This window comes from Callospermophilus lateralis, unplaced genomic scaffold, assembly GCF_048772815.1.
Source record: "Callospermophilus lateralis isolate mCalLat2 unplaced genomic scaffold, mCalLat2.hap1 Scaffold_45, whole genome shotgun sequence".
Lineage (NCBI taxonomy): Eukaryota > Metazoa > Chordata > Mammalia > Rodentia > Sciuridae > Callospermophilus > Callospermophilus lateralis.
Window position 1 is genome coordinate 3,853,550 of NW_027514398.1, and position 16,994 is coordinate 3,870,543.

General features: G+C 37.1%; 1 protein-coding gene across 1 annotated transcript in view; it reads right to left on the reverse strand.

Moving 5' to 3' along the window:
- LOC143388918 (A disintegrin and metalloproteinase with thrombospondin motifs 5-like) overlaps positions 1 to 16,994 on the reverse strand; it is a 33,885-nt gene that overhangs the window by 1,171 nt on the left and 15,720 nt on the right. Inside the window, exons 5-6 of the mRNA XM_076842342.1 lie at positions 8,916 to 9,083; positions 1,016 to 1,299 (exon numbers count right to left, since the gene is read on the reverse strand). Coding sequence (XP_076698457.1) covers positions 1,016 to 1,299; positions 8,916 to 9,083 — 452 coding nt within the window. The remainder of the gene's footprint in view (positions 1 to 1,015; positions 1,300 to 8,915; positions 9,084 to 16,994) is intronic.

Genomic DNA, 16,994 nt, shown 5'->3' on the forward strand with positions numbered 1-16,994 from the left:
TTGCAGGAGGCCCGGCATTGTTCAATTGTGATTGCAAGTCCCTGTCTTTCTCCGTCTTTAGCCCTGAAGCTCTAGGGTCCTTCTGATGATATCATGTATTCTGTCTGTGACAGACTCTGATCCATACATAAATGTATTTCAATGGCTTGGATGATTCCTAATTAGTTGTGACAGAAAATGAAGGACACCTGCACCCTACATGCATGTACCCCATAGGGAAGGAAGAGCTCTGTACTGACAACCTAGGTCTAGTCCCCTGGAAACATTGTGGGATGAAGCTGAAAGATTCAGAAAGGAAACATATTTCCCACAATTTTGTCCAGGGAATGTGTGCAGAACTACCTCTGGCTGCCTGTGTTGGGGTATCTGACAGCATTAAAGACTAGGAACCCATTCTACAAATGTTTTCTATGTGACAGCCTGTAGAAACACAGGTGATAAATACAAAGCAGCATTCTTCTGGGACGTGGCAAAATCTTCCAAGTGAGAGAGAACACTCAGCATGATCTGGCCTTGAAGATTAAGGAGGCAATTTGTGACCTGAAGCTGGGACTGTGCATTTAGTGCAAACCTATTTCCCCAGAGCAGCCAGAGGTTACTGCAATCCCTAAAGTTAGATGAACTTGCTATCAACGGAAGCAAAATGACCGTTTGGAGCTTGCCAAATACGTATAAGGACCATGGCATTGACTCTGCTACTATTTACTTACTAAATTTAAATAAATGTATCTGGAATCTTAGCAAGAGGAGTTTAAAAGTGAGCTTCCAAAAGATGAGTTCTGGGGCCCTACTTGGGGTCTCAATTAGACAGATTCTTGGTCATTTATTTACATGTGAAAGGCTATAATTCCTAAAGAAATACCTAATGTCAGATATTCTCCAGTGTTTGATTACTGACGGAAAAAATTGAAACTTATATAGATCAGAAAGGAAGAATCTTTTAACTAAGAAGCCCTCCATGACAGTACCCACACACATCCCATGCGAGGTCTCAGGGATTTGGGTGGCCATTTACTGAGTAGTATTTTTTCTTGGTTTTGTCCACACACTTGCCCTGCAGGCAGATTCTCCCCTTCCCACAGGGTGTCCCTTCCACAGCCAGCAGCTTCTTGGTCAGACACACCATCTGGCCTTGGCGCACCACGGCACACCACAGGCGGGCACAGAAGTCCATGCCAGGACACACTGAGTACTCGGGGCCGAATGTCAGGTTGCACTGCTGGGTGGCATCGTAGGTCTCTCCTGGGAGTTCCTCAGGGCCCTGGATTTGCTTGCGTGGTATGTCTAGCAAACAGTTACCTAAAAGAACAACGGAAATTGATCTCCGTAATAAGTTTAGGTTTCACATCGCTAAAAGGGGAGATCTAACAATTAAAGGCTCCAGATAAGGCCGAAGCACTGTGCACCCACAATCTCCATGGAAAAGGGACTCTGCAAGCGGCAAGGGTGGGACTCAGCAGTGCCCTCTATCACCCTTTGTGGGTGATGCTTGTAACGGAATGCCTGTAATGTAGGTGTGGCTGGCAGCATATAAGTACACAAAATTATTTGAAATAGTTTGAAAATATCCATTATGCTGAAACACCAAAACAAGAGAAAATTAGGAGGGACCTTGAGGAAATCTGATAGCATACTTAATAGCAACAATAAATCATCTTCAACTTGGAGAAACAGAATTCACCCTTGGCATTCTATTTACATCCCATATCTACTTCTCACTTACCTTATCCCTATGTGTTTATCCCATGTCTGCTTTCCACTAGTTCCATAACAGTCAAGTTCGTACCTCATTTATTATAGCACTCACTGAACAAGCATTTGCTTAGTATCTAGAATGTTCTAGAAAGCATACTTAGTATCAAGAATATGGGAAAAAAATGACCCACATCTACCCCTTAAGTTCTCCCAATAAAATGAAAGAGATAGACTAAAAAAGTAGTGTTCCTTTCACACTGATGAAATTTGAGTGAAATTCTTTCAAGATTCATAGAATAAAGGAGTGATGAGAGAAGAAAAGAAACAATTTTTGACAATTTAGGACTAGGCCAGCCTTCTGACTCTTCTTTTTCTTTCCTTGGTATCTATTCTTTTGAGAACAGGTATCTGTTGGGTGTTTGGAGTATATCTGTCAAAACCAAATTAGTGTCTTACTGCAAATATTAAGGATCAGGGTGGCCACAGGCAAACAGGGGTGAGATGAGAGGTCTACAAAAGGTGGGACACAGATGAAGCAGATCCACAGGTGACACAGGGCTTTCTCCCCTGAAAATGCTTCCCTGAGAATCCCTGCCAAGTGAGCTTTACTCTATTTATCTTCTATTTATCTTCTTTTGTCATATATGCATGCATATTGCCCATCTATTTCTATATTTTTTGTTTACTTAATTTTAGATTTATACACTGATGATAAAGCTAATAAAAACAATAACAAACATTTGTTCCACACATTATCTACATGTAATAACTTATTTAATCCTCACAAGAACCGTATGAGGCAGTTTCATTTATTTTGCTCACTTTATAGACAAGAGAACTGAGGCATACCATAAGAGGCAGATAATTTACCACATGCCACAAAGCTTAAATTAGGGTCTTATGTCTAGAATCTGCCCTCCTCATTGCATGCCACTTCGTCTTCTGCAAGCATGGGGAGGGCTGTCTAATGTTGCTGCTGAAGGGCAGCTAGGCTAATGGGACAAACACCTGGTCTACCCTCTAAGGCTGGTGAAACACTAACAAGGTGAGTGCTGTTGGCCAAGGCAGTTAACTTCTCCATAATTCACTATAAAGAAATGTGTCTCTCCTCACTTTAACAGTCTAAAGGTAAAATTGGCAAACGAAGATACAAAGGTAGACCAGAAAAATAGGAAACGAAGATAGACAGTTCTCTGTCCAACGTATCTGCCAACCTTTTAGATGTATTATTCTTTTGATTCAACAAATTCAAATCCTTATTTTTTATTGAGAATAACCCCTCTTAAGTGTTCTGCAAATGTTTTTACAGTGACACTCAGGTTTCTTCAAAGTGAATACCTTAGAATTTGTCCATCTGTGATGGAGGCATTATATGAAAATGAATAAAGAGCGAAGTTCCCATTTAACTTCTGAGCCAGGGTGTTTGAAGAGGTAAAGCTTCTGAAGGGAACCCAGAAAAAGCATTAAAAGTAAGAGGCCTGCCAAAGAGAATGTGTGGGAAAAACATCAAGCTGAAAGGAAAACATCCACATCAAGTCAATAGGAAAGAATGACAGGAAAACCTCACTAAGCTCTGTTTACAGGACCAAGATGAGGCACTTCAGAACTCTGTGGAGAGCGTTATCTTCATTGCTAGATGGAAAAAGCATGCTGTGGAAACCAGAATGGCTTAGCAGACTGCTGATGTTAGAAGACTGTCAATAAATCTGAATCAGCAAGAATGCTTTTCAATTCCTGAAAAGTGCTGTCTTAAGAAACTTTTAAAAAATTTTACTCAAAATCACAGGTCTTTGGACTGGGTAACTAAATATTATCTGGGAAGTCTTTACCAGGTGTGAATGCATGTGGCATGGGTCTACTTTACTTATCTGGAGGCAAAATGAGTCGCAAACTCACTATGGTTGCAAAGTCACTGACAGTGACTCTATCTCATCAGCTTACGATGAGTGAAGAGACGGATAGAGGGAAAACTATTTGAAATCAGCCAACAACAAGGAGATTTCAAGATGTGGGTTCTCTTCATGACAGAAATTATAAAATTTGAAAACCAAGACCATATTTGCTTTGCTATTTAGAAATAGGTATATCAGTTCTTTTTTTTTTTTCCTTAGAGGTTGTGTGGAGATAACCTTTAAAAATAAAATGATTTCTTTTTATCAAGTGATCGACATAACTAACTTATTACCATCATGTTCTCAGTCTTAGAATATGTTACTGTACTATTTCTGCATACTCTGAGTCATACAGTCTATAGATGTCCTTTTTAAAAGTTGATGTGTGTCCTTCTGCAATAAAATAGTATGGACATCTCTACTAAATGGCAGACCCACTCCAGGGAACAAAAAATGTTTTTGGAAAACCAGATCTCTGAATCCTTTGCCAATTTTACAGCTTATCTGTTTATATAATTTAGCATAAGAGCTCAACATTCAGTTTTTAAGGTGGTATTAGTAAAATTCAAAGTCACTATGGTTGTACCTTGATAGACACAGAAAGAATGTGGTTGTTTCCATCTGGCCACTGAGGTCCACCAATGGGGTGGAAGATAGTCCTTTCCTCCAGGTGATCTCTGGTTTTACATACCTAACTTCTAGCACTATTCATCTTTCATATAAATGTTGCATGGAAATTATCAGATGAACGTTGCTGTTCTTTATATTTTCATTTTCCTTCTGTAATTCTAGCACTTCAGTTATTTCAATCTTTCCATCCTTTCAATACTCAGGCATAAAATTCAGAATTGACCCCCAAATAGCCATGGCATAGAAGAAATCATTGTCCCCACTGAAGCATCCAAAGAGGCCCAACAGGACTTCATATGCTGTCTCGTTGCTTCCTACTTCATCTCTCTGCCTTTGTGCTTCTTCTTTTGGGTCTTAACTGAAATGTCTGACATTAAAAGAGAAATGGGTGCATTTGCCTGCTATTCGATGAGTCATTTGGGAGATAGAGGCAGATAATAGAACAAGGGCATTGAGAAAAGAACAAAGGGCACTGACCTAAAGTAACTCTAAAGTCTGTTTGAGAAACTGTTAGAGGCATAAGGTGCACACTCAGCAGATGAAATGGCAAGGAAATAAGATTGAAAACTCCCCATCCTAAAAGGGGAAGCAAAGCTTTTGAAAAATATAGGTCACCATTGCCTTAGATGTCTTATTTGCATTTCCTTTAAAAGAACATTTATTGTGAAAATCAAGATACAACCATAGTGACTTTGAATTTTACTAATACCACCTTAAAAACTGAATGTTGAGCTCTTATGCTAAATTATATAATCAGATAAGCTGTAAAATTGGCAAAGGATTCAGAGATCTGGTTTTCCAAAACCATTTTTTCTAACTAAAGTTCAATGTTCAGTGAGGGACTGTAAACTTTGCTTTTGAAATAAGCTACATGTTAATATTTTAAGTATGTCTGCAGATTCTTCTTAGCAGCCTTTGTTGTGGGTGATCTTGAACTGTCCCTACCTGGGTGGTGGCCTTTCGCATCATCCGGCACTGTGGACTCAGAGATACAGCAAACACAGCTATCTTTTTTGGCCTCAAGGTTATTAAGTATTGGAGAGAGGAAATTCGATAACCTTCTTTCACTGCACAATTTCTCTGGCAGTGCTTACCTTTATTTTAGAAGAGCACACTCCCAGCCAGCTTGCCTAGAACTAATGGGTATAAACACTCAGGACTTCTGCAAGTCTCTTGGCCAGGCATAGAGGAGTCCCAGGGGACATGGCTACTCCTTTCTGAATTACAAATCTCCAGACACAGCTACTTTTGAGTGTGCACATTGGCTTCTCAACCATAAATTAATTGCTGCATATTTCTTGTTGGATCTAAATCAGGAAACACTCAGTGCTAATGAATTTAAGTTTGGCAGTGGTTGAGTGCTACAAATGTCCAGCCACTTATAGCTAATAATTTTAAAATAAATCAAGTCTTCGAATTTAGTTTCTTATGTCTCCAGCTCTTTTGGAGGTGGGAAGGGAAGGATAAGATATTATATAGGATGGATGTTCCAGATAAAGTAATCTTTAGATACTAAGATACCATCAAAAATTATGTACATTTTGGGTCTGGAGATGTGGCTCAGTGATAAAGTTTTAACCTCACATATATGAAGTCCTTGGTTCAATCCTCAGCAACACACATATAAACACACACAGACACAATTACACACATTTTGTATAACTGAGAATACTTACTTAAAAAAATAACAATTGCTTTTCAGTCTTTATACTAGTTTTACCATTTAGCCTTCCTCAATAACTGAAAAATCATTCTTTTTCTGAATTTGTTGCATCATGCCAAAATATAGAGGTAACTTTAGGGATAATACTAATGTGATAGCACTTTTGACCATTTGTAAAATGGGATCAGACCACTGGACATTTTATGGTTTGGGGCTATATTTCACTGTTTTTGTTTCATCTTTATTGTTAAACAATGCCACTTCTTGCCCTCAGTTTACCTATCTGAAGTCTTCCCCATCCCCTACAACTATTTTATTGCTTAACATTGTTAATGTCCTAGAAAATTAGAGCAGAAAAATAGTAAAAGTGTAAAATATTAATAACAGGCATCTGACTGGAAGCCTGCATAGCTCTCTAGGAGTAAAGTGAAAGGTTTTGTGACAAGGATCCTAAAATCTTTTGATCCCTAGACAAAATATATGTTCATTTTTCTTCCTTTCTTGAGCTTCAACATTCTCCTTGGTTTGCTCCTAGGTTCCTTAGTTCAAATGTCAGAACCTCAATCATCTAGAAATTGAGTTTCCTAATTCCTGTGGCTGGTTTTGCACTTCAAATGATTTAAGTCAGTTTGGAGGGTCGCAATTAAAAAGTTAATTAAGCTAATTTGAATTCACAATTAAATAACAGTACTATAGTGTACGTGCTTCAATTCTGTGTATGCTATTTTTAGAAGAAATGAGACATAATTTAGCTTTGCCACTCTTCCACACTACTCTCTTTTATATTTCATTGTTCTGAAATTACTTTAATCATTATATGTGATTCATAAAATAGAATTCTTTGTTTTGGCTAGAATAAAACACTGCCTAACTAAACCAATGTATTCAAAAATAAGAGAATCTAAATTTGATGAAAAAAGTCAATACATAAACTGAGAATTTTCTGTTCAAAGAATTCTAATAACTAAATATGTTTATTTAATATACATCTGGAAAATTCAGAAATTTTAATCAGTGCAATTGAAAAAGATCTATGTCTACTAAAATTATGTTTTTGTTTTCTATCATGATTCTTTTTGAACAGAAACAGAGATTTAAAAAATGTAAATTTGTTGTACAACTGTTAAAATTCAGAGTATAAACTTCTTTAAATACAGAAATAATGTTAAAAGTTGAAGACAGTGCTGAAAGCCTATTTACTGCACAGAAAATAAGATCATGATTTTCAGAATATGAAATACACAAATCATTCCAAAATTATGGCATTAAGGAACAAAATTCTGCACAGCATTGTAATTAGTTGACCTAATACTTGTTCAGGAAAAAAAAAAATGGTCCCATTTTAGCCATAAGTATTTGCTGCCTTAGCAACTAAATCCATTCATTTAATGAGTCAAGGTTTAGCTCAATCTTTTGGAATGTACAAAGTGTGATTTTGAAATTAGATATTAATGTTATTTCATTCTCAGGAAAAAATAAAACAGCAAAAGTAATATTAGGGGTGAAGTGTTAAGGTTCCACTGAAGACAGACTTTATCAGATATTGACTTGATATATGTAGATAAAAGAATTAGGTAAACATTTATTTTAGGACTTTATCATCATCTAACCATCATTGTTAATGAATAAAACATAAATGCTCATTTTATTATTAGTCTAAAGGAAAAGCCTAATATATTGCTTTCTAGTCTATTCTGAAGTTTTTCAGTTATCAGGCTGACCTTTCACTAACAAACAACATTTATTTTGTATTGAGAGGAATATTACACCAAGCTGGACTCAGGTTAGTTTTAGGGATAGATAATGTAAACAGCAGCAAGTAGCAAAAGGCTTTAGAGTTCATCAATGATGTAACAAGAAGGAATAAATGAGCAAATTCTGGCTACATAATATCAAAGAACTGTGTGGCTGAAGTTCTTTCTGTCTGAAATGACTTTTATTATCCTCATTTTGACACTGTGTGGCCAAAGTTCAAGATGCCTAACACTCTTAAGAAATTACAAATATAATAAGTTATAAACTTTGTGGATTTTGGAAAGGCCATCATCACAGATGCTGAACCATACACCATAAGGTAACTTAATGAAAAATTATTATGGTATTTGATTTAAGCACCAATTTTAGAAAAAGATGAATTTTAAAAGAGCAAAAATGAAGAATATGTTCTTTTTAGTAGATGATGTGAAGTGAATTATATGATATCTGAAGATCTCTCCTCGATGCTCATGTGTCCACCCTCCTAATTTCCTATTATTTTTAAGTAATAAAGGATGTGAGAAAATTTGCAACAGCTTGTTTCAGAGATTACTTCGGGGCTAGGATTTATTATTTCTAAAAATTATAACTTCCTCTATTTCTATAAAATTTACAGCTCTAATCCTAGTCTTAAAGATTTAATAAAGTGTACTATGTTCTTGAACTGTCTCTAAAGGATAAAGTCAAAGACTTTCTTTGAAGTTCTTAAAGTGCTTTCCCATCATTTAGATTTCTTTTCTGTTTCTGTTTTGCAGTTTTTATTCTGCTTTCAGGGGAATCTGCTGTCAGAATGAAATCAAATTCTTCCAGTCAATGAAAATCTAGAGCGAAAGCTTCCTTTGCGGGTTTTATGTTGCCATGAAGAAAATCCGGTAGAACTGTCACCTACACCTAAACCACACCCCTGTAATAGGCATGTAACAAATAATTCTGAGAGTTGTATTAATAGCAGGCAAACCAAGATGTCTGCCAAAGTTCTCACAGGAAGCCAGTGGTGAGAGAGGGAATAAAAGCCAGGCTTTCAGGGCACCCGCTAGGCATTCTGTGTGGTCTCCCACACGGTTTCTCTTTTGAACTTTACAATTCAAAAGCAAAAATACCATAGCTATAAAGCCACCAGGGATGCTGGCATTACACACCAACAGACAATCAATTTCCTTGCTCCTATTTTGACACTGTTTAAACAACCAAAATGAACATTATGGGAAAGCAATAAAGTAAAGTGCCTAAGAATCCCAGCTTTCTTCCATTGAGCCTCTGTTGTCCTGAAGGATACATACCATGGCCGTCATCCAGGAATTCTGTGATGGTGGCTGAGGTACATTTGGACCAGGGCTTGGATGCATCAATGCTGGTTAGGATGGAAGACATTAAGCGTTTATCTTCTGTGGAACCAAAGTTCTCTTCACAGAATTTGGAATCGTCATGGGAGAGGCCAAGTAGATGTCCTAAGGGAGAGAACAGAGAAGGCACAAATGTGGGAGCGAATAAAGGAAGTGCCAATGACGAGTGGTTTTGCATTTCTATTTTTTCCTGACAATTATGCTGACACTTGATTTTTTTGTTCCCCAATTATAAATGAGTTCATTTTAATTTCTTTCTCACCCAAAGACTGCACTCTAGAGAAATAAAAGCTGCGTATAGTTAGTGGAACCATTAGTTGGGGTGAACATTTGGAAGAAAACTGAAAAATTTGAGAATGGATAGTCCCATAATTCATCTGGTTCACATATGCTCAAAGACACATAGAAACAAAGCCTTATTTAGAATCTAGAATTTGCGAGGCAACTGTGGGATTATGTCATAACCCTCACCACATATTATTTTGATTGTCTAATTTTCTGCCTTCTCTGATCAACCCTAAGCCCCATGAGATCAAAGTGCATCTGTCCCCAATTCTCTGTTGAAACCTTTGCATTTAACTTAATGCCATGCAAGTTGCAAACACTTGATAGAGGGTTCTTGAATGTCAGAGATTTATTTTCTTGGTCAAGTACTTAAGTATTTATGTGAGATGTACTAGAGAGGCAAAGACAGAGAGGGAAAATGAGTAGCTTTTAGGTTCCATGCAAATGTAAGCTTACTTTATGTCTTCATTTCTTTTTGTTATTTAGGGAGCTGTGACTGATTACTAGTCTCACAAATAAATAGCTTATTTTGAAAGTATATTCATCTCCATAAAGAAATGTTGGAAAGATCAAGATGCCCTTGATGGAGTGTTCGAGACTGCAAAGCAAATAGATACTGGGATGTGATTGATCAGCCAGGTGGTACTTGTTCTTAAATCTCCCAACCAGGCTCTCTGTATCCCAGCCCACACTATTGCCATTCTGTTAGTCAGATACCATTACACACAGTACATCACCACATTCCTATAATCTGAGTAAATTGCTTTTTATTACATAATACCAATTTTCAAGCAGTTTAAGGATAAATTGACATTCCCCAATATATCTAAAAGGCTACTTTAAAAAAACTCAGGTAAGCAGTTCGAGCAGTTTGCAGAAACTCTAAAAAGTAGACAACAAATTACCCTATCAGTGTTTTTAGCAAAGCTTTGTAGAATCATATAAAATCCACTGAAAAGCATGCAGAATATAATAGAGCAAATTGATTCCTTCATTTTCCTTTGGTTCCTGAGTGCCAAGTACAGAAACTTGGGCCATTCTATCAGGAGTCCAGCATACACAGTCAAACTCAACAGAGAGGAAATCTTTCATGTTGCATTCCGACTACTTTTGGCCAACTTGTTAAATCACTGACACCTCATAATAAAATTGTTCACTGAGCAGCTGACTGCTGTTGTGGCTGAAATTAAGTGACTAGGGCTCGGTGACCTTCCAAGTCACCACATATTTATGCTATTTATTTGGTAATTGACTTCAACAGTATTTATGAGGCTAGCAAGTTCTCTCTGGAAAACGCTCCCACTGTTATGCTCAGTTCGTTTGGACAGAAGCATGAATGTGCATCAGACATTATAAAGTATGTCCTGGATAACGTGCAAAGGCAGATTAGGAGGGACCTTCTAATTTTTGAGTAGTGTGTTAAGATTTTTAGGATCACAGACCACGGAAAAACAGAATCTTCCTTAAAATTACTGGAAGTCATTTTGTTAAACAAACACTCACTGAGAATCCATTGCACAGATCCTGAACTTTTTCAAGGTAGAAGCCTTATCAGCTTGCACTGTGGGAGTTGTGTGGAAAAATTTTATATTTAAGTTTTTGATCTGGTACATAAGAGAAAAAAGGAAAAGTGGCCCAAAGTAACCTCTGTAATATGATATATATTTGAATCCAGATTTTCTATTTTGAAAAATGTGATTTTTGCATTCTATTTCATAAGATATTCATATGCATTAAATGGAGTAACAGCCTTTTCCTTCAAATTGATATAAATAGCACTTTCCATATGCAGTTTTATTACTGTATCAAGGGATTTTCACTTCATTTGGAGGCTAGATTTTAGATTTCTGATTTAAAATACAGGCTGTATGGCCAACATCAAATTCACTTTGAGGGGCTGGGAAAGTACCTTGTTTTTTTCTTTCATATAGAGGGGCAAGGCATATAAATGTAAAACATTTTAACTATTTCAGCAAGGCATCTTACTTTTAAGATGGCATAATTTAATGGATCATTTGACATGCTATGTGGCATCATATTGTGATATTTTCTTTTTGCTACTCAAATTTACTAGTTAATCCATGGAATCTTTTTATTTATTAATTTTTAATGCATCATAGTTATACATAAGAATGGAGTTCATTCTGTCATATTCATGAATGCATATAATATAGTTTTCTCCATTTCAATTCCCAGTACCTCAATTGCCACTGAAGTTACATCTAATTAATTGTACCACAGAAGATTGCCATGCTGATCATGAACAAATCTTAGCTCCACCTCCTCTAAAGCTGAAAAGAGATGTGAATTTTCTAAGATCCCCAGAGTCAGGCAGAAATGGATTGGACTGCCTGGGGTTTAATTGAAAGAGCAAATGAGCCTTCTGCTCTCCAAGGGGTAAGCCCATGAGCTGGCTGGGAGAAGCAGACTCTCTCTAGAGCAGGGAGAGTTACAGGCAATGGGATGAACCTGTGAGCACCCCTGAAACAGGCAGTGAGTTCCAGAGTGGCTGGAACCAGGTCACAGTGAGAGACCATGTGACTTCCCCTCAGGAGCTGGATGGAAATTGAAAAGGAAGATCAATGTGAGGAATGCTTGGATGCTCTTCAGGAAAGATGTGACACACATACTAAAGGATGTGAACAGCAAAAGGAGTAGAGTTTTAAAAATATGAGTGCTCAATCAGTTTTGCTAAGATGTCTAATTTCAGTCTTAAATTTTCCAATATCCTTGAACCCTGAAATGACAAGGTCATATACCAGCATGAAGATACTTTAAAAGGAAGCTTACATGAGAGCTCACACTATGACCCTGATGCTTACTAACACAGGAAATCTGGACTCTAGGAAATTAAAATATAACATCACAGCTGACAACTGTGTATTTCAAACAGTTGCAAAGGTGAATCAAAATTTAGACTTATCATCCAGGATGGACTTAAGCTTCTCAGACATCTACCTTTTCAGGGAGAAATTTGCTCATAAATCATTTACGGGAATGTTCAGAATGAATGGTGTGGACTGGAGATGAAGGATTTCTGAAACAGGCAGGCCTCAGCAGCATCACCCACAGATCAGACTTAGACATTCATGCCCAGAAGCTGAAACAGCTCCTGGAGCATCTGAAGAAGTGTTGGAGAAAGCGTTTACAACACTAAAGGAGTTTGTTGTTTTCATTACGTTGTATTTCACAATGAGCTTTTAGAGAAATACACAGCAGCAAGGTTGGTGGAAGGGATATAGGAATGGAATCAAGAAACACAAAGAAAGGCAATTCATGCCCTTGAAGAGATGAAGTTATTTCCTTCTCCAGAGTCACAAAGTAGGAACAGAAGAGTGGGGAAAATTGGGAGCTAAAAAAGATCTTTGAGAAAGCTCCTTCAGTAAAACAGGGAGTGAAAACTAGTGAGAGAAAAGGTGGAGGCAGACTTAGGGGCAGCCATTCACTGTTGGGGCTTCAGCTAAATATCACAAAGTCTTGTTTGGGGGAAGAAACAGTATTTGTATTTACAGCCATTTGTAACTAGCAGACATGCAAAACACTGAAAAGAAATTTGCTTGGGCAATTCTGTTTACAATGCTATCTTTTATAGAGAATCCTTATTTTTGATGTAATTGTAAACTTCTCACCTGAAATTCTGAGGTAATGAAAGGCTAAACAGTCTAATATAGTGTATTCACTTGATAATAGTCTCAAAATAAATTGTGGAGCGGGTGACAGATCGAAGCCAGAGTGAAATTTCCAGAATCATGCAATTATCTAATCCATGAGTATTTTCTGAGAGACTCAAGAGACGTGTTGGGGGAAAATGTGAGGTGTTCCCACAGTTCAAAATAAATTTTGATGTTTGAAGTCACCAGCAAAAGTCAAGGTATAATTTGTTAGGAAATATCCATCTCTTCTTAATACATACAAAAGCCATGCTAATAAGTACCCACCCCACAAAATAAGATCAAGAAAGAGTTTTTTTTTCTCCTGAATTATACTAATGAAATTAGTTTAATGATGCATTATGTCAAAGCAAAGCCCCTAGTAACAATTCTCAGTTATATTGTTCTTGCAGAAATAGCAAACAATTGGTCATTTGAATATTCTTCCAGTGTGACAATCTTCTTTTTAAATTGGCACATAGGTTATGTTTTGTTAAATAAATTTTATCTTTGAATTCCCAAGAGAGATTTAAAGAACATTGAGTCTCTTTAATCAATGAATTCACTGTTGGAAAATCAGTGATAACAAGCGGAGGAGTCAGGACACATTAAGGGAAACTGGTAGGCAGGCTTCCTAGTCAACTCAGTTATTGCTGTACAGTTATGGCTGACTTACACTATTAACCTCAGGAAGGAAACTGCTTGTTTTTCTGAACGTTGGTCTGCGAATTAAACTAAATTTCAAACTCCTGTCTCCTGACCCTAAACTGACCAATGGTCAAGGGGACACAGCACCACATCCTATAAAAAGTTACCAGAAGCTCTGTAATGTGTTTACTTGGGAAAGAAGTGCTCAGATGAAGCATCTGTTTCTTAAGGAGGTCATGTTTTTATTTTACCTAATTTTCCAGCTGGGATTATGGAGGTACAAGAAGGTTTAGCCAGGGATTAAAATGTGAGTCAACAGTTCAAACAGGATCGGAATCTAGAACTGAAGAAAGCATCCATGAGCTCTAACAATTGGATGATCCCTGTTTAAACACAGATCCTTATATAGAAGTGATGAAATTCTCAAATGACCATTTGAAAAATTAAATATAAAAGGTAAACATGATATCAGTTACACAATTTGGTTGGAAGAAAATAATCCCCTCCACTATATACCTAACTGTGTCAATGTCCTTTTGAATTAAATTTGAGATTATTTCCTTTAAACTAAATACTATTTAAAAAAACATTCATTTTAGGATAGTATAAAAATTTGGGGCTCTGGAGCCAGGGGAGTTGAGTTTGAATCTTACCCTAGCAGTAATAGTTCTTAGGCTTAGCTTTAGAAAATTCTCTGTGTGTCAGTTTCTTCCTCACTTGAGTGAAATGTAACTACTTCCCCGAGCATTTTGTAAAGATTAAGTAGCATAAAAGATGTAAACTGTTTAGAACAGGTGCTTGATATATACCAAGGGACCAGCTGACTTTACTGTCCTCATTGATCATTGTGCTCTCACTGTGGGTATATGCTAGTCTTTGGTGATTTTAATATTGCTAAACACCTTGATTTGGGAGGGGAAGAGAAATATTCCTAGTTACTAGAGGAGAAACCAATTACACAGTAAGTGCAATTTTCCATTTTCTGCCAACTTCAACTTGATTTCCACACATGCAGCAGAAAATCAAGAGGCCTCCCCTAGAGAAACACGAATCGGGATTTGATGTTTTAAAAACTTAACAAGCACTAAATCACTCAATACTGTTAGACATATAGCAAAGACCTATTCCTACCTTTCATCTGAGGCCAAAAAAGACAGTGTGGCACTGCTCCAAGCTGGATAGAAAAAAAAAAATGTTCTGTTCACATTGATTAAAGTGATGGGTTTTGGGGTTAAATAGCAAGTTAAATCCCAGCTTCCTTCTCACCTCACATCTCACAGCCAGTTTGGACATCTGATGCTGTGCACTTAGCTTTGGTCTATGGTGTGTCAAGGGCTTCCACAGCTTTTCAAAACATGGCCTTGTTTAATCTAATCATCGATGGGAGTAGTCACAGGCTGATCAGCACAACCAGAGAACACCCTCTAACCGCAGCAAAACACAGGCAACCATGCTGTTGTGTCTTGGCTATTTCCCAAGTCTTCACTGAATATTTGCTCTTGACTTTTTAAAATTGCCTGGCTTTATCTTAGGAAGCACATTGGAGTCTTTCATGGTGCAGAGATTCACTTAACACATTTTATAATTAATACTATGAAGCAAACCTGTGGCATGTTTGCAAATTATGGATTTCATTAATCTAAATAAAATCAGATTGTTCTCCCTAGTGTATTAGAAGCTGGCTTGACATCAATAAAACTATTGTTTTTAACAACCATGTGTGTGCAGCACGTGAAATCTTTATTATTACAAGTCTATAATAAAAGTTTGACAAGTTAAAAATATAAATTCAAATTGTAAACTTATATCAACTTGAAAACTTTCTGCAGTTCACATTTGGATTGTAAAATGGCTGTAAACACATTCCTACCTCCACGCAAGGCACATGGATGGAGACTGTGTTTTTGATGGTTGGAAGTAACGTTTTGAAATATTCTAAGAAGTTAAGGCAATTTATGTATTACTGCCAGTGCCAATAACCTGTTAAGGTCTGTAAACAAGTCAGATTGGCACCTGTTATTTTGCCAGAGAAATGTTAGAGTCTGTAAACAAGTCTGGATGGCGCCTGGCAAAATGCCAGAGGGAGTGGTTTGTGAAGTAACAAAAGCAAGCCATTAAGTGTGGAGATTCCTTATTGGTTGACTGCTGTATCTATTTTATGCTAATTAGATAAGCTGTGTAAAATGTATAAATATCGCTCAGATCCTACAATAAATGGCTTCCATTTCTGCTGCATCAACGTACACAAGTTATTCGTCCCGCCCCCGGCAATAACCTACTACTCAATAGTTATTTTCCAGAAGCCTGGTCTTGGTAGATTATGCACCTCCAAAATTCAGCTGCTTTCTTGTCATTTTTTTTTTGACCCAGCCATTGCCCCATTTGACCCAGCCATTGCTCTTCTTGGACTATTCCCTGAAGACCTTAAAAGAGCATACTACAGAGATACTGCACATCGATGTTCGTAGCAGCACAATTCACAATTGCTAGACTGTGGAACCAATCCAGATGCCCTTCAATAGATGAATGGATAAAAAAAATGTGGCATTTATACACCATGGAGTATTACGCAGCACTAAAACATGACAAAATCATGGAATTTGCAGGGAAATGGATGGCACTAGAACAGATTATGCTTAGAGAAGCTAGCCAATCCCTAAAAAACAAATACTAAATGTCTTCTTTGATATAATGAGAGCAACTAAGAACAGAGCAGGGAGAAAGAGTAGGAAGAAAAGATTAACATTAATCAGAGACATGAGGTGGGAGGGAAAGGGAGAGAAAAGGGAAATTGCATGGAAATGGAGGGAGACCCTCAATGTTATACAAAATTACATATAAGAGGTTGTGAGGGGAAGGGGAAAATAAACAAGGAGGGAAATGAATTACAGTAGATGGGGTAGAGAGAGAAGATGGGAGGGGAGGGGAGGGGAGGGAGAATAGTAGAGGATAGGAAAGGTAGCAGAATACAACAGTTACTAATAGGGCATTATGTAAAAATGTGGATGTGTAACTGATGTGATTCTGCAATCTGTATTTGGGGTAAAAATGGGAGTTCATAATCCACTTGAATCTAATGTATGAAATATGATATGTCAAGAGCTTTGTAATATTTTGAACAACCAATAAAAAAATAAAAATAAAAAAATAAAAAAAAGAATTGAAAGAGAAAATTCTGTATACAACCATTTTATAAATCAATTATGAATAAGAATATTTTTAGACCTTCAAATTTTATTTCCCAGGTACTTTTTTTTCCTCAGAAAGCTATTTTAAAAGCTTGTGAATATATAAACCAAGAAAGAGGGAAATACTAGTTTTAGGAACAAGATATCTAGCCCCTCCCCCCCAAAAAAACAATTAGCAAAGGGGATGAGGATGTGGCTCAATGGCTCAAGTGGTAGTGCGCTCACCTGGCATGTGCGGGGCACTG